At 44.8% G+C, this 21,622-nt stretch overlaps 1 protein-coding gene across 5 annotated transcripts in view; it reads left to right on the forward strand.

Annotated features, from left to right (window-relative positions):
* The window catches only part of SEPTIN7 (septin 7), a 266,147-nt gene that overhangs the window by 195,613 nt on the left and 48,912 nt on the right, over positions 1-21,622 (forward strand). For all 5 annotated transcript variants that reach the window (XM_033930201.1, XM_033930198.1, XM_033930199.1 and 2 more), the window contains exons 10-11: positions 5,256-5,307; positions 18,702-18,827. In XM_033930201.1, coding sequence (XP_033786092.1) covers positions 5,256-5,307; positions 18,702-18,827 — 178 coding nt within the window. The remainder of the gene's footprint in view (positions 1-5,255; positions 5,308-18,701; positions 18,828-21,622) is intronic.

Consider the following 21,622-nt stretch of genomic DNA (forward strand, 5'->3'; position numbering starts at 1 on the left):
TACTAACATGGGACCCAAACTGCTTCCTCTTATCCAGCCTGGGCATTCAGCAAACTCCTGCGAGGTCGAGCCGCTTCCTGTGCCCCAGTCTGAACTTACACACTCTTTGCAGGGAGCAGAATCTCTGCGAGTGTCTGGTCTGCCATCCAAGCACGTAAAGCAAGGAGCAGATTCTTTGCGAGTGCCTCGACGAGAATCCTCACACTCTATACAAGGAGCAGAGTCTTTGAGAGTGCATCGAGGTTCTTCCACCAAGCCTCTGGAGCTTCGATCTACAGCCTCTAGTCCTATTCATACATCGGCATCGGCTGCCCATGTCTCCGAGGCAAAGTCTCCTTGATCATCGAGATCTGGTTCCAGACACAGTTCTCACAGACATTCGAGGCCTTCATCGAGACATCCTTCCAGGCATAGTTCTTCATCTCACGACAGATCTTCTTCCTCGAAGCCTCAATCTACTCCAACCTCGACCAGACCACCGACTCCTTGTTCAAGGTCTCCAATGCCGGACCTCGAGGATGTTCCGGTCTCGATTGCTTCATCCAAGTCACCAGGTTCCTTTGATGCCTTTTTCCCTGCCGAAGCTTCTTCTTCGACACAGGCTGCCTCAACATCCTCGAGTCCTTCTCGAGGCAAAGCATTGGCAGATCAGCTATCTTTCTCGTCTTTTCTGCGACAGATGGCTGTGGACTTGGATGTTCAATTGGATACTGGCTCCAAATATTCTAAGGAGTATCTCAAAGTCATGCATCTTCCTCAACCTCTGGCAGAGTCTCTTAAGCTTCCATTTCATAAGCTTTTGAATCAGACTTTTGGTCGTTGCATGGAAACACCTTTTTCCATACCGGCTGTTCCAGGAAAATTGGACTCTAGATATAAGACTGTGAATCGCAAAGGGTTTGAAAATTCTCAGTTATCTCATCAATCCCTGCTGGTCGAGTCCTCCTTGAAAAGGTCCCATCCTTCCAAGGTTTATGCCACTGTCCCTCCTGGAAGGGAAGGGAAAACTATGGACAAATTTGACGTTGCATCTACCAGAATGCTATGATGTCCTCTAAAATCCTCAATTATAATTTTTATTTCATCACTTACTTTGAATTTCTTCTTTCTCTTCTACCAAAGTTTTTGGATTATTTGGATACCCAAATGCATTTTGAGTTTCAGGAAGTCATTGCTTCTTTCTCTCAATTATGTCTGCATCTCCTCCAATCATCTTATGATGCCTTCGAGTTTTCTGCCTGAGCGGTTGCTTGCTCTGAGGCTATGCGTCGTCTTGCCTGGCTTCGTACCGTTGACATGGACTCTAACCTTCAAGACCGCTTGGCTAACATTCCTTGTCAGGGCAACGACCTCTTTGATGAATCCATCGAGGCAGCCACCAAGAAATTATCTGACCATGAAAAATCATTTGCTTCTATAGTCAGACCTAAGCCAAAGCCAGCTCCTGCCAAGCCTGCACACCCTGCTCTTATCTATCAAAGGCGTTTTGCTCCAAAGCCGGCTCCTTATACTCACCCTCCTCTGAAAAAACAGCAACCTCAGAAGCAACAGAAACCCCATCCTTCTGCTGCACCTAAGGCTTCTCAGCCTTTTTGACTGTTTACAACAGAGCATAACCTCCATTGTTCTGTCTCTGTCCCCCTTTCCCCCTATAGGAGGTCATCTCCATTATTTTTACAACCGATGGGTGATAATTACATCCGACCTCTGGGTGCTTACCATCATCAGAGAAGGATACTCTCTTCATTTCACTCAGGGCTTCCATCAGGGCTTCCATCAGAGCTTCCTCCAAGAGAGTATCTTTCCCATCCATCTCAGACCGCCCTTCTTCAGGAAGCTCAAGCTCTGCTTTCTCTCCATGCCATTGAACCAGTTCCCTTGGAACAGCAGAACAGGGGGTTTTACTCCCGTTACTTCCTTGTTCCGAAGAAGATGGGTGATCTGCGACCCATTCTGGATCTCAGGGCTCTCAACAAATTTTTAATCAAAGAAAAGTTTCGAATGTTGTCCCTGGCATCTCTTTATCCCCTTCTCAAGCAGAACGACTGGTTATGCTCTCTGGATCTCAAGGAAGTCTACACTTATATCCCCATTCATCCGACCTCCCGTCAATATCTCAGATTTCAGGTGGGGACTCTGCATTTTCAATACAGAGTACTACCCTTTGGCCTGGCCTCGTCTCCCAGAATGTCACCAAGTGCCTGGTAGTGGTAACGGCAGCTCTCCGGAACCATGGTCTTCAGGTATTTCCCTTCCTTGACGATTGGCTCATCAAAGATTCCACATCTCAAGGGGTTATTGTAGCGACCCAACGGACTACCTGGTTCCTACAAAGTTTGGGATTCGAAATCAACTTTCCCAAATCTCAACTTCAGCCCTCACAGAATCTACAATTCATTGGAGCTGTTCTGGACACTATCCAACTCAGAGCATTCCTTCCACAACAATGACTGGAAGCTCTTCTTCAACTTTGTCATACAGTGTCTTCCCGCTCTTCCATCTCAGCGAGACACATGATGGTACTTCTGGGTCACATGGCCTCCACAGTACACGTGACTCCTTTGCCAGACTTCACCTCAGAATTCCTCAGTGGACCCTGGCATCTCAATGGACGCAAGTTTGCGACCCTCCTTCTCGACACATTTCAGTCACTCCTTCCTTGAAGAAGTCTCTCCGTTGGTGGATGCTCTCTTCCAATCTTTCCAGAGGCTTGCTTTTTCAAACGCCCCCTCATCAGAAGGTCCTCGCGACAGACTCTTCTTGATGGGGCGCTCATCTCGATGGTCTCCGTACTCAAGGCCACTGGACTAGTACGGATCGTCAATGTCACACAAATCTGTTGGAACTCAGAGCGATTTTCAAGGCTCTCAACGCTTTTCAACATGTTCTTCGCGACCAGGTAATCCTCATCCGGACGGACAACCAAGTCGCCATGTATTATTTCAACAAACAAGGAGGGACGGGATCTGTATCTCTTTGTCAAGAAGCTCTGAAAATTTGGGACTGGGCAATCCGCCACAACACCTTCCTCAAAGCTGTCTACATTCAAGGGGCAAAGAATTGCTTAGCGGACAACTTGAGTCGTCTTCTGCAACCTCACGAATGGACTCTCCATTCCTCGCCTCTTCATCACATTTTTTCACAATGGGGAACCCCTCAGATAGACCTTTTTGCAGCTCCCCACAACTACAAACTGCCTCAGTTCTGCTCCAGGATATACTCTGCTCACCGCCTCGAGGCAGATGATTTTCTTCTGGAATGGACGCATTCCCTCCATTCCCTCTCATTCTCAAGACTCTGGTCAAATTGAAGAACGATCATGCCACCATGATTCTAATCACTCCTCGGTGGCCAAGACAACCTTGGTACTCCCTTCTACTTCAACTCAGCACCATGGAGCCATACCTTCTACCAGTTTTTCCTTCTCTGCTTACACAGAGTCAAGAATCTCTGCTTCATCCCAACCTGCAGTCTCTACACCTGACAGCTTGGTACCTTTCAACGTAACTCCTTTTCAGTTTTCTCAGTCTGTAAGAGATGTCTTAGAAGTTTCTAGGAAGCCTACCACTAGACAATGCTATCACCAAAAGTGGACTAGATTTTCTACATGGTGTTTTTCTCATCATAAGGAGCCTCAGCATTCCTCCTTATCTTCTGTTTTGGGCTACCTGTTGCACTTATCCAATTCTGGCCTCAAGTCTACATCTATCCGAGTCCATCTCAGTGCAATTGCAGCTTTCCTTCAGCCTATTGATGGGAAACCCCTCTCTGCTCATCCGGTGGTTTCCAGATTCATGAAAGGACTTTTCAATGTGAAACCTCCTCTCAAACCGCCTCCTATGGTTTGGGACCTCAATGTTGTCCTTACTCAGCTCATGAAGCCTCCATTTGAACCAATTGATAAGGCTCATCTAAAGTATCTCACTTGGAAAGTGGTGTTTCTCATTGCCCTCACTTCTGCTCGACGAGTTAGTGAGCTGCAAGCTTTAGTTACTGACCCATCATTCACGGTGTTTCATCATGACAAAGTTGTTCTTTGTGCTCATCTGAAATTCCTACCTAAAGTGGTCTCAGAATTTCATCTCAACCAATCCATCGTATTTCCAGTGTTTTTTCCAAAGCCTCATTCTTACCCTGGAGAATCAGCTGTTCATACTCTGGACTGTAAAGTGCTTTGGCCTTCTACTTGGAACGCACCAAATCACACAGAACTGCTCCTGAACTTTTTGTTTCCTTCGATGCAAATAAGTTGGGCCATCCTATTTCTAAGCGTACCATCTCCAACTGGATGGCAGCTTGTATCTCTTTCTGCTATGCCCAGGCTGGATTATCCCTTCATAGTAAAGTCACAGCCCATAAAGTCAGAGCAATGGCAGCTTCAGTAGCTTTCCTCAGATCTACACCTATTGAGGAAATTTGTAGAGCTGCTACTTGGTCCTCGGTTCATACCTTCACTTCTCACTATTGTCTGGATACTTTCTCCAGATGGGATGGACAGTTTGGCCAAACAGTATTACAAAATTTATTCTCCTAAATTGCCAACACTCCCACCATCCCATTCTGGTTAGCTTGGAGGTCACCCATATGTGAGAATACCTGCCTGCTTGTCCTGGGATGAAGCACAGTTACTTACCGTAACAGGTGTTATCCAGGGACAGCAGGCAGCTATTCTCACAACCCACCCACCTCCCCTGGTTGGCTTCTCTGCTAGCTATATGAACTGAGGAGACGCGCCCTGTGCTGGGCGGGAAGGCACTTGCGAATGTGCGGTGCGGGCGACTCAAAACTTCGAGTTTCTTCAAGCAAGTCTGCTTGTGAGGTGTCCGCATCCGGGCTCCGTCGATGACGTCACCCATATGTGAGAATAGCTGCCTGCTGTCCCTGGATAAAACCTGTTATGGTAAGTAACTGTGCTTTACGGTAAGTAACTGTGCTTTGTCTCCACTTCTTATTAATGTTAGATTGCGGTGAACTTTGTTGAGCTATTTACAGTATATCAATGTTTATTGTTAGTAAATCTAGCCCCAAGTTTATTCCTGAGGTAGTGAAGGTTCAGGTGATTAGTTTACAAGGAACACCAATGGGATTTGACCACTATCTTCCCTGGTTCTCATCCCACTCAATTCCAGAGCAAATTTGCATTTTATACTTAACTAAATAATTAAATAACTCAACTTTCATTAAAAAAGTGTTAGTGGAATAATAGTTTTTGCTGTATCTTATCTTTCAAATATAGCTTTTTTGTTTTAATTTAGTGGAAAATGGTGAACACTGTGACTTCACAATTCTAAGAAACATGTTGATAAGGTAAGTAGCAAAGGATAAAATGTTCCTTTTTAACCAAAAATATACACAAGAAGGTGATTGTATGATGGCTACAAGTATGTAAAAGGTAAGGGGGCAAAGGCCTATCTGTCATATGCAGTAAATGGGTTTTACTGTATAAGTCCTTTATATTATGTTCTTTGTAGTCTCAGCTTTTAGATGCAAGAGAAAATGCAAAAATTGGTACTCCAGCTAATATGGAAAATTTAAATAAAAAGGAGAAATTTACTTTTGAAAATGAATGATTTTTATTACCTGTCTAGCACATGGCTATAATAATTTAATCTTCAAAGCCTATTCCTACTCCTCTTCATGTCCAGAAAGAATAGGTTGTTAAATAGCTGATGACAGTTATAGCCATAAGCTAATGTCATTGATTCTGCACAGTTTTCTTCTATTATGCTAATATGATGATCAAGACACTGACATTATTGCTTAATTATTAATGCTTACATAGTTCAGTCTGTAGAGTACAAGTACCTGTGTTACATGAACAAGCAGTATTTATACTAGAGCTGGACAATGATTAAGTGCTATTAAAATTTTTAATCACATAAAGCTTCCCCCTCACATTTCCATCTATACTCGTACAGTAGCAAATATAGACAGCATAAGTAAATTCTCAGAACCAACATGTTTTAATTACTAAAATGAAAATAAATTATTTTTCTTAATTTTGTTGCCTGGTGATTTTAAAGACAGACCAAAATGATTAGAACAATAAAATCACCAAGCAACAAAATTAAGAAAAATGATTTATTTTAATTTTAGTAATTAAAACATGTTGGTTCTGAGAATTTACTTATGCTGTCTATATTTGCCGCTGTACGAGTATAGATAGAAATGTGAGGGGGAAGCTTTATGTGATTAATTGATGTGCAGCCCTAATTTATACATTTTTTAAGCTAAATTTGAAGGCTATATAGCAGGGGTAGGGAACTCCTGTCCTCGAGAGCTGTATTCCAGTCGGGTTTTCAGGATTTCCCCAATGAATATGCATGAGATCTATCTGCACGCACTGCTTTCAATGCATATTCATTGGGGAAATCCTGAAAACCCGACTGGAATACGGCTCTCGAGGACCGGAGTTCCCTACCCCTGCTATATAGCATCACTTGAGAAACATGGCTTCACATGAATTCCCTTTTCATTGAGGGGAGACTTAAACTATGCACAGCTCTGTAGAAAATTGAAAATTGTTATTTGATAAAAGTTATGGCAGAGATTTCCAATCTTTTTCATCTGACAAGGCACACCATAAAGATATAGGTTTTCTCCACCGCCTGAAGATGTTCCTCCTCCACACACATACCCTCCTTATCTTTAATAATGTTTGATAAAGGCAACATAAATTTAAAAGCTCCTAAGAAATGAATAAAAGAACAATAAGAGAACCAGTTTCAGACAGCACAAAAGAATGGAGAACTATTTTACTGTACTAACAGCAGATTCAATGTGTAAATTAGACACATATAACATATTCAGTTGTTTATTGAAAGCTTCTATACCGCTACTAATGACTGGGGAGTCAATTCAGAGCGGTTTACATGAGCTTCTGTAATGGTGTTACAGTACAGAATTAGCGTTTTCTGAGATGGTTTTCAATATAGGCACATTTAATCAATCATCCTACATATATGCACTTATATTACTAGTATCACATACTATGTTCATCTTAGATTTACATACATCCTGATAATTCTAGTTATCTGTACTTTATTTATCATATCCTCAGCAATTCTGGGTATCTCTACTGTGATCACCCTATCGTGTTCCTAGTGGGAACTAGCCAGCAATCTCCTCTGTGTTACATTGTTAGTTAAAGTAGTCTGTGAAGAATGAGGTCTTTATCCTTTTCTTGAACTTTCTGGTGTCCTTTTCTAGTTTTAATTCTTTCGGAAGGGAGTTCCACCATCTTGGAGCCATCACTTAGAACATTCTTGTCCTGACATTTTTGTATTTGATGTCTCTGAAAGAGGGTATTTTCAGCAGATATTCTTGCCTTGAATGCAGGATGCATGCTGGTGTATGGTAATGTAGTCTGGCTGCTAGATATTGTGGTTCTGAGAGATGAATGATTTTATGTGTCAGCAACAAGATCTTGAATTTCACCCTGCTTTCAAAAGGACCACAATGTAACTCTTTCAGTAGTGGGGTGGGACTCATCTGCCTCGATTTTTCCCAGCAGAAATCTTGCTGCTGCATTTTGTATCATTTGAATCTGCTTGATCGTGTACTTTGGAATACCCAGCAGGATTTCAATGCAATAGTCAGATTGAGAGTACCAGGGTTATTATTACATTAGACATTGCTCGATAGGTGAGATAGAGTTTAAGTCCTTTAACCCAGTAGAGTTTGCCATAAGCATTTTTCACGATGCGTTTGATCTATAATGTCATGTCTAGGTTTGGGTTCAGCTATACTCCTAAATTCCTCACCTCTTCCATGGATGATTTTATGATATTGCCGTTCAGAGTTAGTTGGTATTTTGTACTATTTCCTCCCCATTTGTTAATTAGAAGTGGTTCCGTTTTATCCTTGTTAACTACCAATAGAGAATGGCACGGGGAAAAAATTTGTCCCCGTCTCCGCCCATTCCCCATGAGCTCGGTCCCCTTCTGTGCCCCGTCCCCGTGAGCTCAGTTTTGCTGGAAGTTACATTGGAAAGAGGGTCTCGGCGGCAAGAAGGTTCCAGATCAGCACTGTGTGCAGGAAGCTTCTAAGAGGCTGGTAGGCCCGCCTCGGGAGGCGTGAAGGGGCCAACTCAGGAGGGTTTCAGATTTGTTGTTTTGGTATTTTTTTGTTTTGTTTTTTTTTTTGCTGCCTGAAATTGGGAGCCAGGGAAGGAGGGTGCGAGAGCTGTTGGACCCGTGATAGGGAGAGAGGAGGGCTGCTGACTGGGAGGAGTGGGAAGGGAGGCAACTCACGGCAGATCTTTTACTGTGGGGACAAGGCCATTCACGATGGTTGCTAAACCAGTTCCAGCCATTTTAGTTTGGAAGTATTCTACCAGCCAATTCTCAAAAGGGTTCACCGTGGTCTTTTCCAAGCAGACTATGACTCTGCCATGCAATTGTTTTACAATGAGGTCATTAATATTTAAACTAGCACTCGAATGGCCGAAGAGATGCCTAATCCCTCCGGCCAGCAAGCCCGCCTTTTCAAAATGGTGGGCCTTCCCCTCCCCGGTGCATCACCAGGGAGGGGCCTAAGGCTCTGATTGGCCCAGGTAGCTTAAGGTATCTGGACCAGTCAAAGCCTTAGGCCCCTCCCTGGCACATCCCAGGATGCACTGGGAAGGGGAAGCCTGTCATTTTGAAGAAATGGGCCTGCTGGCCGGAGAGATTAGGCATCCCTCTGACCTGCCATCGTGAACAAGGTAGGGGGCAGGGGTTTGTCGGCATAACAGCGGCAGGGGTAGTGGGCATCCCTCCCGTTGTCGGGGGAATTGCTTTATGGAAACAATGGGAGGGATTGGGCATCTCTCCTGCTGTCAGGGGAGGTAATGGAAGGTTTGCTTGACTGCGGTAGGGAGAGGTAGTTGGCATCCCTCCCACTGCCGGGGGGTGTTGGGGGGGTTGCTTTATGGCAGCGGTGGGAGGGAGTGGGGGTCAGTGGGGTCACAATGATGCGAAAGGTTGCTTTAAGGCAGCGGTTGGGAGGGAGTAGGTATTCTTCCCACTGCCTGGTGGGAGAGGAAGTTTGCTTGATAGCGGCGGCAGGAGGGAGCGGGCATCCCTCCCGCTGCCAGTGGGTGTTGGGGAGATTGCTTGTTGACAGTAGCAGGAGGGAGTAAGCATCCCTCTCAATGCTGGGGGGGTGTTTAGAGGGGAGTGTGGCAACGGCGGGAGGGAGTGGTTATCCCTCCGGGGGGCGGGGGGTGTCGAATGGATTGCTTGATGGCAGCAGCAGGAGGGAACAGGCATCCCTCCTACCAATCTTCAATTTAAGGGTCTTTATTTTATGGGTTTATTCTGTGCATGTGCTGATTGCTGTCACCAGCAATCGGCATATGCAAATTTAGCAACTCTGCGAACCTCATTTGCATGCGTGTTTGTTTGGGTTTTTTTTAAAAAGAATGGCGTGCCTTTTTTAAATCGTTAGAATAGCGACCGCAACAGCGGCCTGTTGGATTTTACCGCAAACATTTGAGAATCTTCCCTTGTGTATCTTACAGAAAATAGTTCAGAACAACTATTTCTAAACTACAAGTACCTAAGCTGTTGGAGTTCTGTAAGCCCCACTGGCCGAAGATGTCTCTGAAGGTGCTCAGAAGCTCCTCTGCATAGCTTAGCAGTTGGCAGCTGCTTCCTTAGCCCCCAGTGCCAGTACTCTGCATATGCATGAAAGCTGGTCATGTTCAGAGTGCTGGAGCTGGGAGCTCAGGAAGTAGCTGCTTACTGCCAATCTATGCATAAGAGCTTCTTGTGCCTTCGGGAACATCTTCAGCTGGAGCGGCTTGAGGGTCCCTGCCAGCCACAACAGCATTGCAAGTCCTTTGGCACACTGGTTGTAAATCACTGGGTTAAGATATATTTGTGAGGGTTTTACTTACTGAATTGTGAGATGGGTTGTTGATTTTAATGTTAAATTATGTATCTATTGTATTGCTTTCCTATTTTACATGGTGTTCTTTTCATTTCTTGTTTTTATATATTTTGTACACCTTGCCGTTGACAAACTGAAGTGCAGTTAAAACTTTTAATAAACATAAACATTGTCGATTTAATGATTTTTGTATTGGGCTTCTGTGATATTTTCCAAAGGGCAAGTTATAAATCTTTACATTATTATCACCTGAAATAGATCTTCAAAACATAAAAGCAAAAATAAACAGGTGTTCTGTCATATATATGTATTATTTGGTAAGATTTTGAAGTTTTAAAATAAGAAACAAACTAGTGGATTTAAAAAATAAAAGAACATAGTTAAAATCCCACCATGTTAGATTTAATTGCAGTAGCTTCATTGGAGATCGCGATTATTGAATACTTGTAATGTAAGCTTTATCAAAGCAGACATTGACTTTAAGCTGCGGTGCCATCAAATCCATTGGTACAGCTTCATCTAAAAGACGCACTTAGCTTAAGTTTTTGCAGAAAATGTCTGGTCAGTCATCTGTGTTGCACTAATCCATTTTTTTTACAGTGAGTTTTTCAGTGTGAGAGTTTGTTGCATATTGAACATTGTGAAGGTATTGTTGAGAGGTCTTATTTGAAAAACAAAGGAACACATTTACTAATTATGATCTTCAGTTTTTAATTTAGAGATTTGCAATATCCAGGACAGTGTTATGTGCTCTCTAGTAGTTTTGGTATGTCTATTTTCTGTTGCAGATACACAGGAGCCCATACTTGAGCTGTTGATTCCCATTTCCTGTGAACTGCAGAAGGATATCTCTTTAAGAACTTGAGAACTGCTCCCCTTCTGCAGTGGAGCACAGCACCCTCCTCAGTTATTCCTTCTGCAAGCAAACTCAGAAGATGTGTTTTGCTCCACTCTGGTTTTTTTTGTGTGTTTTGATTTTTCTGCCAGATTTTTGCAGTTCTTCATGGCTTCAGTGCTCGGAAGTCCCCTGCTCAGGCATACTCCACCGGGGAATGGACGCAGTCCTTTGTGGGATGACTGCTGCTCCCAGGACAATCTCTGAGTTCCTGCAGAGCCAGCCTGCTTTGGGTCCCTTCAGGAGCTCAGGATTCATCCCACTGGGAGCATCTCACCTGCTGATTTGGTCAGAGGCTTGAGCATAGACTGTGGCCCCTGCGTAATTTCTCCCTCCATTGCTGTGTGAGGAATCCCAGAGGTTGGAGTCAGTGGCCATGGTCCATTCGGCTGGCAACCAGAAGATTTGCTTGGATGGGTGAAGATTTGAGCAATTTTTGAGGCAGAAATCCTTTCCCTGCAGCCAAGCTCATTCAGACATAAGGGCAGCTGAAGTCACAGTGAGTACTCCTAATTATTCCCTTTGGGGGAACGTGGGGGGGGGAGGAGAAATTGTCTGAAATTTGGAATTTTAGTGGCTTCTGGGGTTTGTACTCGGGTCCCACTCCTCTAAAATCGCTGTTTTTTATTTTTGCATTTAGCTCCAACGGTCTTTTTTATGGCAGCCATCTTGGATTTTTAGCAATCTGATTTTAAACTTATTTTTTCTTCACAAACTCTCATTTTGACAAGACTTCCTCTGGTGGATGTCCCAAGCCTTTCTAACCCTGTATCCTGTGTTGGTTGCTCAGCATTGCTGGTTGAAGAGTGGCCGTTTTTCACCTAACGTGGGAGGAAGGGGCAGGAGCGTCAGGCTCTGCCCCGGTCAGTCCTCCAAAGCCTTGGAACCCCTAAAATCCCAGAAAAAACAGTCAAAGCAGAACAGATCCTGTTCAGATGAACTGAGCAACGATGGGGCAAAACGCAAGCACATGATGGCAGAAAATGCATCTCCTCTTCTTCAGTTTGGAGTTATGAAAGGAGCCTCAGGTCCCCTGATGCAAGGCTTCTCAGATTTTGTCAGCCTATTATGGAAAGCCTATTTAACAGGACCGAGAAGCACTGTTTTGCCTATGGGCACACCTACTCTGTCTGTTGGGGATCTTTCTCCCAAACAGGCATCCCTGCCTCATACCACGCCTTCAGAGCAGGATTGGGATGATTGGAAGCCCCTTTCCGTGCCTTTATTTTCTCTGAGCTCTTCTGTAGTGGTGGATGATGTGGGATCCCTTTCGGGGTGCAGTGGCAAATCACTGATGATTCCTCCGAGTGTTGCCTTTTCAGGTCATCTTCAGTCTCCCATGTCATTTCTGACACCCTGACTATACTGAAGCTCGATGCCCAGCAACCTTCCACCTCACAGTGTTCCGTCATGTGCAGCACTAATGCACAAACAAACTTTTTTCTGGCTCTACTGGATCTTACATCTTTGGTCACTGACCAGTATGAGAATCCTGAAGGCTCACTTAAGGTGGCCAAAGCTATGATTCGGCTCTATCCTATGATTCTGCTCTATCCTATAACTCTTGACATCCAGCAACTGTTTGTCCAACCGTTAGTGGACTCTGCGGTGGCGCAAGTGACCAAATGCACCTCCCTTCCTAGTGAAGATGCAGTGATGCTGAAAGATGTCGGGTGGATGCGGTCCTGAAGAGAGTGAAGTGCTGGCTTTGGGTATCAAAGCTGCAGCAGCTACCTCCTTCATGACAAGTGCCTGCTATTCCATACTGCAGATGAGCTCCTTGAAGCTTGGGGATGCCTGCCCCCACATGTTTAAGGAGGGCATGGATTATGTGGCCAACGCTCTATGATATCATTAGAGTCTTGAGTTATGTTTCAGTTTGCTCCATTTTGGCCCGCTGGATGCTCAGGATCAGATAGAGGATGGGCAACTCAGCCTCCAAGGCTACTCTCAGCAGATTACCCTTCAAGGGGAAGTTGCTGTTTGGCAAAGGGCTAGATAACCTCATGGCCACTGTGGTGAATCGCAGCCCTAAATCCCTCCCGAATAGTAGAAGCTGTCAACCCACTGGAAGCAACAGAGGCAATTTTCATGCCTCCAGGAGAGCTTGCCAATTTTCCTCAGACTACTCCTCTCAGAGGCCCTTTCAGGAGTCTAGACAGAAATATGGCAGCTATCAATGCCAGCAATTTGCAGGTTCCCACTGTGGCTCAGCCTCCAAGAAGCAGCAATGACGCCAGGAGGATAGTTGATCCTCCTCATATTGGAGGGACGGCTGTCAGCATTCAGGGACAAATGGGAACAGAACTCGTCCAACTGTTGGGTGATGGACATCATCAGGGAGGGGCACAGGATTGAGTTTTATTGGTCCCCTCCAGATCTGTTCTTTGAGTCCGCAGCCAGATGGCTGGAGAAATAGGTCAGAGTCAGGGCGACAGTGCAACAACTCTTAGACATTCGTGCTATTCGTGCTATAAAAACACCTTGCCTGATAATATGACGCAGGATCTACTGCTGCTAGAACGGTGGTCAGCAACATGGCAGCTAGGCTTCAATGCTAAAAAGTGCAAGGTAATGCACCTGGGAAAGAGAAACCCGCACAAAACTTACATACTAAATGGTGAGACCTTGGCCAAGACCACGACGGAACGTGATCTAGGGGTGATCATTAGTAAGGACATGAAGGTTGCTAATCAAGTGGAGAAGGCTTCCTCCAAGGCAAGGCAAGTGATGGGTTGTATCCGTAGAGGTTTTGTCAGCAGGCGACCTGAAGTAGTGATGCCGCTGTACAGGTCCATGGTGAGGCCTCATCTGGAATACTGTGTTCAATTCTGGAGACCACACTACCGGAAAGATGTGCTGAGAATCGAGTCGGTTCAACGTATGGCCACTAGGATGGTCTTGGGGCTCAGGGATCTCGCGTATGAAGAAAGACTGAATAAACTACGGCTGTACTCACTTGAGGAACGAAGAGAGAGGGGAGACATGATTGAAACATTTAAGTATATCACGGGCCGTATCGAGTCAGAAGAAGATATCTTCTACCTCAAGGGATCCTTGACCACCAGGGGGCATCCGTTAAAAATCAGGGGAGGGAAGTTCCATAGCGACTACAGAAAATACTTCTTCACTGAAAGAGTAGTGGATCATTGGAACAAACTCCCACTGCAGGTGATTGAGGCCAAGAGCGTGTCAGATTTTAAGAGACAATGGGATGTTCACATGGGATCTCTAAGGGAGTAAAATCAGAGGGGCGGGAATTTGGAATGGGCAGACTTGGTGGGCTATAGCCCTTTTCTGCCGTCTTTTCTATGTTTCTATGTTTCTATTGAACCACTTCCTGAAGAAGAATCGGGCTCAGGAAGATAGATACTCCTTATACTTCATAGTGCCCAAGAAAGGCAAAGAAGATTGGAGGCCCATTCTGGATTTGAAGTCTGTAAACAAGTCCCTGAATGTACAGTCCACTCCATCATAGCAGCAGTGGCTCCGGGAGAATACCTTGCCTCTCTGGATTTGAAGGAGGCATATCTTCACATCCCTATATTTCTGGCTTTTGGGAGATATTGGAGATTTCACATGCTTCAGCGCCACTTTCAGTTTATAACAATCCCCTTTAGTTTGGCCAGAGGCCCCCCCCCCCCCCACATACACACACACCTTTATCAAGGTGATGATGGTTGTAGTGACCTATCTTTGCCGGATGGGGGTCCAGGTGCATCTTACCTAGACAATTGGCTAATCGGGGCCCCCTTGCTGGCAGACTGTGAGCGTATGGTCCAGCAAGCGATGGGCCTCTTACAGATCGTAGGCTAGTCAACTTTCTGAAATGTCTGCTTCAGCCTTGGTGTGATGTTGGGAGTCTTCTTCGACAGAAGCTCAGGACATAGATTCTTGCAATCTTGACACTCCCGAGCCCCACGATCTGGCAGTATCTGCAGGTATTGGGCTCGATGGCGGCCTCCTTGGAGGTGGTGCCCTGGGTGTGAGCTCATATGTGACCTCTCCAGCACTTTCTTCTGCCCAGAGGTCCATGCAACATCACTCTCTGAAGATGCAGCTCTCCTGTATGGCAGAGATGAAGTGCAGCCTGCATTGGTGACTCCAAGGGAAGAACTTGGCAAAGGGCATGCCTCTCTGAATTGAGGCATGGGTAATGCCGATGACCAACGCCAGCCTCAGCACCTGGGGGGCCCTATACTGCAGTTGCTCCCTCCAGGTCAAGTGGTCCCCATTGCAGAGCAAGTGGTCCCCATCGGAGAGCAAGTGGTCCATCAGTCTTCTGGAACTGAGAGGCATTCGGCTAGCCTTGCTTACAGTTAGTCTTTCCTGACAGGGAAAGCAGTCAAGATATTTTCAGACAATACCAATGCTGTGGTTTACGTAAACAGGCAGGGGGGCACCAGAAGTGCAGCCTTCTGCTTGGAGGCCCTCTCAGCTACCCATATGGTAGGAGTAGAGAACCTACTCAGCTTAATCCAAGCTAAGGCTTCTTAAAGACATATAGTAAGTGTCAATCATAAGAGAGGAAAAAGGATCTCAGAAACCTGCTCAGAAAGTTATAAAGAAAAGCTAGTCTGAGGCTTATCAGCTCCAGATTTCAGTCATTGATCCTGAAAAAAACTCTCTCATATAGATAGAAACTCTCTATTGACTAATCAAATATATTTTTATTTTGTATTTTTTTCCTTTATCCCTTTTTTTTTTATTAATCTCTAGAGTGCTTACATTTCACACATCAAATATACTAAACATACTTTGTCAATCTATGATCATACTAATGAAGTGCAGTATCACAGTGCCTATAACATCCACATTCAGACAGTATTGTTAAAAGACAACTTTATCACTGAATAATAAACCACAGTAACAACAGTGCCAAATATTCAGACACTTATCTTGAAAACAGCCCTGTCCCCAATGGGACACGTTTCGCCAGTCAAACGGGCTATTTCCAGGGAATCTTTAAGAGACAGTTTCACAATGATCAAATCTTGCCCATGAAAATGGCTTCTTCCACGAGATTTTATGAAGTATCTGGTTGTAATTCTGCTCAGCACTGATTGCAATCAAAAGAAAAAAATAAGAATATACAGTACTCCCCCAAAATATATGGTATTTCCGTTCCAGGAACACATGTGAATTTCGAAAAACCACAAATGCGGTTTTGAGTCCGTAAAAAAGTAGGAGAGGGCAGCTGGGGCACCTGCGGGTGCAGTAAATCATGCTCCGGGGGGGAGAGGAGGAGGAATCGGCTGTGCAGAAGGCTGATTGGCTGACTGGGGCGGGGGAGAGGAGGGAGGAATAGGCTGTGCAGAAGGCTGATTGGCTGACCAGGGGGAGAGAAGAGGAGGAATCGACTGTGCAGAAGGCTTTCATAGACTCATTCCCTGTATTTTCTGACCAGAAGAGGCAGTCAGAAAATACTGCGAATAACTGAGTCCGCAAATTCGCTGGAGAAAACTGTATTTAATTAGTCAATAGAGTGTAAAGAGAGGTTTTTTCAGGATCAATGATTGAAATCTGGAGCTGATAAGCCTCAGATTAGCTTTTCTTTATAACTTTCTGAGCAGGTTTCTGAGATCCTTGTTCCTCTCTTATGATTGACACTTACTATGTGTCTTTAAGAAGCCTTAGTGTGGATTGAGAAGTGTATGATATTAAGGGCTTTTTGGCCATCTACTTGTTGGGTAGAGGAGTAGAGTATGTCCAAGCCAACTTTCTCAACTGGCAGATCCTGGAAAATGGTCTCTGTCTCAAAAGTTGTTCTCCCTCATAGTCCAAACTTGGTGCAAACCGGACATGGATCTCATGGCCACAGCCAAGAATACAAAAGCAGCCTGCTACTACAGTCATAGAATCAAATGGGGAAGCACAGGGCTAGATGCCCTGGTCCAACCTTGGCCCACAGATCTGCTTCTCTGTGTTCCCGCTGTGGGCCATGGTGAGTTGAATCATCCACAGGATATCCACCCATCATGGTCTAGTGATCTTGGAGGCGTGGGACTAGCCCCAAAGACCTTGGTACGCAGACCTGGTGCATATACAGAGAGGCAGACCCCTGAAGTTGCCTGTTCATCTGGGTCTTCTAAGTCGGAGCCCAGTTCCAATGAAGAAGCCAGAACGCTTTGGTTTTATGACATGGCTTTTCAGCATGCAGCCTTGATTTTTGATGGGTTATTCAGAGGTTGTGGTTACGACTCTCTTTAGAGCCAAAAAGCTGGCGATGGTTGTAGCTTATGCTAAGAGCTGGAAGACCTTCCAGTTATGGTATGCCAGGGAGCAGATGCTGCCAGAGAGAGCTCCCATACCAGCGATTCTTGCAGTTTTGTCCCTCAAAGTGCAGATAGCTGGTATGTTGTGCTTTCTGGCTCATAGTGGTCTTCAGTCTCTGGCTTCTCACATGGATATCACTCGGTTTTTGAGGGGAGCTTTCAGGCTGAGACCCCCCATTGCGCAGACCATTCCTGTCTTGGGACCTCAATGTGGTCTTGAACAGCCTGGCCCATAATCTTTGAGCCTCTTTTGGAAGCTACCTTGCTAGACCTTACAGTCAAGACAGTGGTTTTGGTTGCCATAGTCTCTGCAAGAAGGATCTTGGAATTGCAGGCTCTCTCCTGCAGGGAACCATTTCTCTGTTTCACAGAATCTGGCATTTCTCTACGCACAGATCCTTCCTTTCTTCATAAGGTGGTTTCCGCCTTCCATGTTAATTGGGAAATCTGTTGACCCGCCTTTCAGCCTACAAGTTCTGCCAGATAGGGCAAACTTTTGCACAGAGCTCTGCTTGTCTACATGGCGAGGACTAATGACTCCAGGTTTCTGATCATCTTTTTGTACTGACCAGTCACTTGAGATGGGGCATACCAGCCCCCAAGGCAACCTTTGCCAGATGGATCCGCATGGTGATCTCCTCTTCCTATATTTCCACCGGGAAACAGCCACCTCTTTCCCTGGCAGTGCATTCCACCAGAGGTGTAGTGAGCTCCTGGGTGGAATCCCAGGCTGGTTCGCTTGATGAAATCTGCAGAGCTGCTACTTGGACTACTCTTAACACTTTCACAGAGTTCTACAGAGTAGATGTGGTGGCTCAAAGGATGCTGCCTTTGGGTCCTCAGTACTGTGGGCAGGCTCATCTGTCCTTCTCTATAACGTATGGCACTTCTTTGCTACATCAGCTCATGTATGGACTCCTGTGTATCCACAACAGAACGATAGATTCTTACCTCGGTAATCTGGGGTCTGTTAGGATACACGGGAGTCCATACTGCCCTCCCTGTGTGGACTCATTTTGATTCACCCGATTTCTGCCTCAGACATTGCCAATGTCCATCTCAGAACCTCTGCAATTATACTTGTACCTAAGATAAAGAACAGATATGTTTCAGGATTGGGGGTTTCCTTTTCTCTCTCCCCCTTGGAGGGTCCCACAGTTCCTCCTAATTACCTTTGGCAGGTTGGTTTCAAGTTAATCAAGTGATTGTTTGCTGTTCTCTGTTACCTTGTTAAATGTAATGGCGAAATAAAAGTCACTAATGTAATGTAATATTGTTCATTGTTCTATTTTTCTAAGTTTCAGAGCAGAGCAGAATGTGTTTTTTGTCGGGGAAGTTCCCCATGCCTCTCCACCTTTTTCTTATGTTTCAATGGAATTTGATTGCTTTGATACCAACTAAGGAGGGTGCTGTGCTCTAATGCAGAAGGAGAGTAGTACTCAAGTTCATAAAGAGATATCCTTCTGCAGTTCACAGGAAATGGGAATTGACAGCTCAAGTATGGACTCTGTGTTTCCTAACAGAATCCAGATTACTGAGATAAGAACCTAATCTGTTATTATGCTATAGTATAGTTTCAGTTTTTAACCTCAATAGTTCTAATACATGGAATTTATATAATTTCTAACTTATTTATATAATTTGTAACTTATTGACAGAACCCACATGCAAGACTTGAAGGATGTCACAAACAATGTACATTATGAGAACTACAGAAGTAGAAAACTGGCAGCTGTTACATACAATGGAGTTGACAACAACAGAAATAAAGGGCAGCTCACAAAGTGAGTAATCATATACAGGTGGTATTACAGTCCATAACTTCAGCAAATACAAAGTTTATAAACCAAGTTTTTGTTTATCTTCAGCTCTTTGATTTGGTAATACATATTCCAGTGCAATAGGTGTGTCATTCTGAACAACTGGGTTATCTCCCCAATGCCTCTGCAGAATCCACTATGGATTTTTTCTATAACCCTTCTACTTCACTGAGAGCTCTACTGACATCTACAGTTTTTCCCTTGTGCATGCGAGCCAAAAGGAATGTTTCTGTTTTGCTCTCCTCTTTTCTTTGAGTTATTTTTTTATTTTCTTTGGTCTGTCAGTGCTTGTGGATTTTCTTTGGTCTTTCCCCATTTGTGGGTCCCGCTTTGCCTGTATAGAGAAGAAGCAGATAGATGGTGGTCTGCAGCTGACAAGCCAATCCCTTATGGTACCTGTTGGCCAAGCCTGCAGAAGTATTTTTGGAATTCAGGGTCGTCCCTAGTTAGCATTTCTCACCTGCTGCTTTACAGGGGTTTGAGCACAGGCTGTTAATTATTTGTGGGAGACTCAACGGTGTCTATTAGGGTGCCAGCTGCATTTTCGCTTCCCCCCTTCTGGTTGTGCATCTGTCAGTCTGTGGGGGTGGGAGCTCAGTCAGGTGCCGTGTCTGACTGACAGCCCAAAGATTAGAGATGGAGGAAGCGTCCTGGATGAGGCAGTGATTTCTTCTCCCTTTCCAGCTACTGTTCACAGCTAAGGCAGGCTGAAGCACATTGCCACTCAGGTTGCAGTGAGTAAGGCTGTTACAACCTGTGAGTTGAATTGGGGTGGGGGTGTCAGAAATTCCAGTTTTCAGCTTGTTCCCCTATGTTCCCCTCAACCCCAAAAATCTTAAATTCACTGTTTTTTTACTTTTATTTCATTGTTTTTCAAACGATTTTTAGTGCCAAAATTCTAACAGTAGCCATCTTGGATTTTAACAATCTTTTTTTCAAAGTTTTTTTCTACAGCTCAAAACTTCTCATTTTGCTTCACACTTGTTGGAATGCAGTCCTTTGGACTCTTATACACTTCTCCTTCCGTATTTGCTGTGATAGGAGATTAACAGAACCGCAAATACAGAAAAACCGCGAATAACTTTTTCATATGTTCGATGTTTTCTATTAAAAACCATTGTCAATATGGTGAAACCGCAAATAACATGGTGGGAGACCTGGCCTGTTCTTGAAGGAGAGGCAAAGCATGGTGAAGAAAGTGCTGGAAATCGGCGATTTTCTCTGTAAATGCTTGGAATCAGCGATTTCTCTATGCAAACTGATGTAATTTGGGGGAGGAACCAGCAAGCTAAAAACCGTGAATAATCAAAACCGCGATTGCTGAAACCGCAAATACGGAGAGAGAAGTGTACCCCCAATACCCAGGAATGTGCAAATTGTGCACCTTAGGAGCATCCTTGCGCCACACGAGGAGAGGTGGGAGTGTCCAGCTTAGCCTCTCCTTTATGATCTCGGGCTGAAGAAAGGGTGACTAGCCCGATGGTTTGGATGTTTTTATTTTCTGAACCTAGGAACAGCGACCATTCTGCGCAAAAGGGCGCAGAAGCCACAGAATCCAAGAGACGCAAATTAGTCATCTTCAAGTGCCTCTATGCTCCCTGGTATGGCTTTTTCACCTGAATTCGTTAATTTAATGTGGAAAGCCTTTCAGGAAAACCATCCTTCCAAGGTGGGTGGCACTTTGGACACTGCACGCGAGGGCTCTGTCCCTCTGAGTGCATTTGCCTCGCAGTCTACCTCTGCCCAGGGCTTGGAAGATCTTTTTGATGGGAACAAGATGATGATTAGTACCTCACTGTTCCCTTATTGCCTCAAGATGCGCCTGCCATACTGGGGACTCAGGTCTGTAGCCTGGTGCTTTGGATCCTATCTTGCCTTAGGATCCTGGGGATGATCCTATAGTTCTGTGCTGTTTTAAGCCCATGACTTTGTTAGATCTAATTTCAGAGTCCTTGCTTGAGTTGAATTTGGACTCTGCCAGTTCCATCTACTTCCTCCTCCCTTTTGAGTGGCGTGAGGGTTCAATCTTCTTATGTTTTCCTGGCATCCGGATATTAATGTCTTAGTCACTGAACAGTGGGATTCTCCAGAGGGGTCTCTCAAGGTTGCTAGAACCATGGAGTGCCAGCAACATTTTACCCAGCCTAAAGTAGATTCCTTGGTTGCGCAGATTACTAAGCGCAACTCTCTTCTAAGCAAAGGCAGTGTAGTGCTCAAGGATACGCAGGATTGCCAAGTAGATGTAGTTTTCGAGAGGCTTTTGAGGCATTGAATTTGAGAGTCAAAGTGGCCTCAGCGGCATCCTTTGTGACATGTGCTTGTCTTTCAAGGCTGCATACTCTGGAGTGCAAGGGTGAGGAGCCCGAACCTCAGCTTTTTTGTCTAGAGTGGATTATATGGCAGATGCTTTCTGTGACATTACTCATTTCATGAGTAAAGGGTTGGCTTATTCAGTCTCTGCATGCAGAATGCTCTGGATCAGACAATGGGCTGGAGATTCCACCTCTAAAGCTACTCTCAGCAGACTTCCTTTTAAGGGACAGTTATTATTCAGTGAGCAGTCACTTCCCACATGTCTTTCTCTACTACTACTACTACTATTACTTATTTCTATAGTGCTGAAAGGCGTACGCAGCACTGTATATTTAACATTAAATAGATGGTCCCTGCTATGAAGAGCTTACACTCTAATTTGGACACAGGACATCTCAAGTTTGGGGAGTTTCTAGCAGAAAGAATGATACAATGAGTATAGGTAT

This window comes from Geotrypetes seraphini, chromosome 2 (assembly GCF_902459505.1).
Source record: "Geotrypetes seraphini chromosome 2, aGeoSer1.1, whole genome shotgun sequence".
NCBI classification, from domain to species: Eukaryota; Metazoa; Chordata; class Amphibia; order Gymnophiona; family Dermophiidae; genus Geotrypetes; species Geotrypetes seraphini.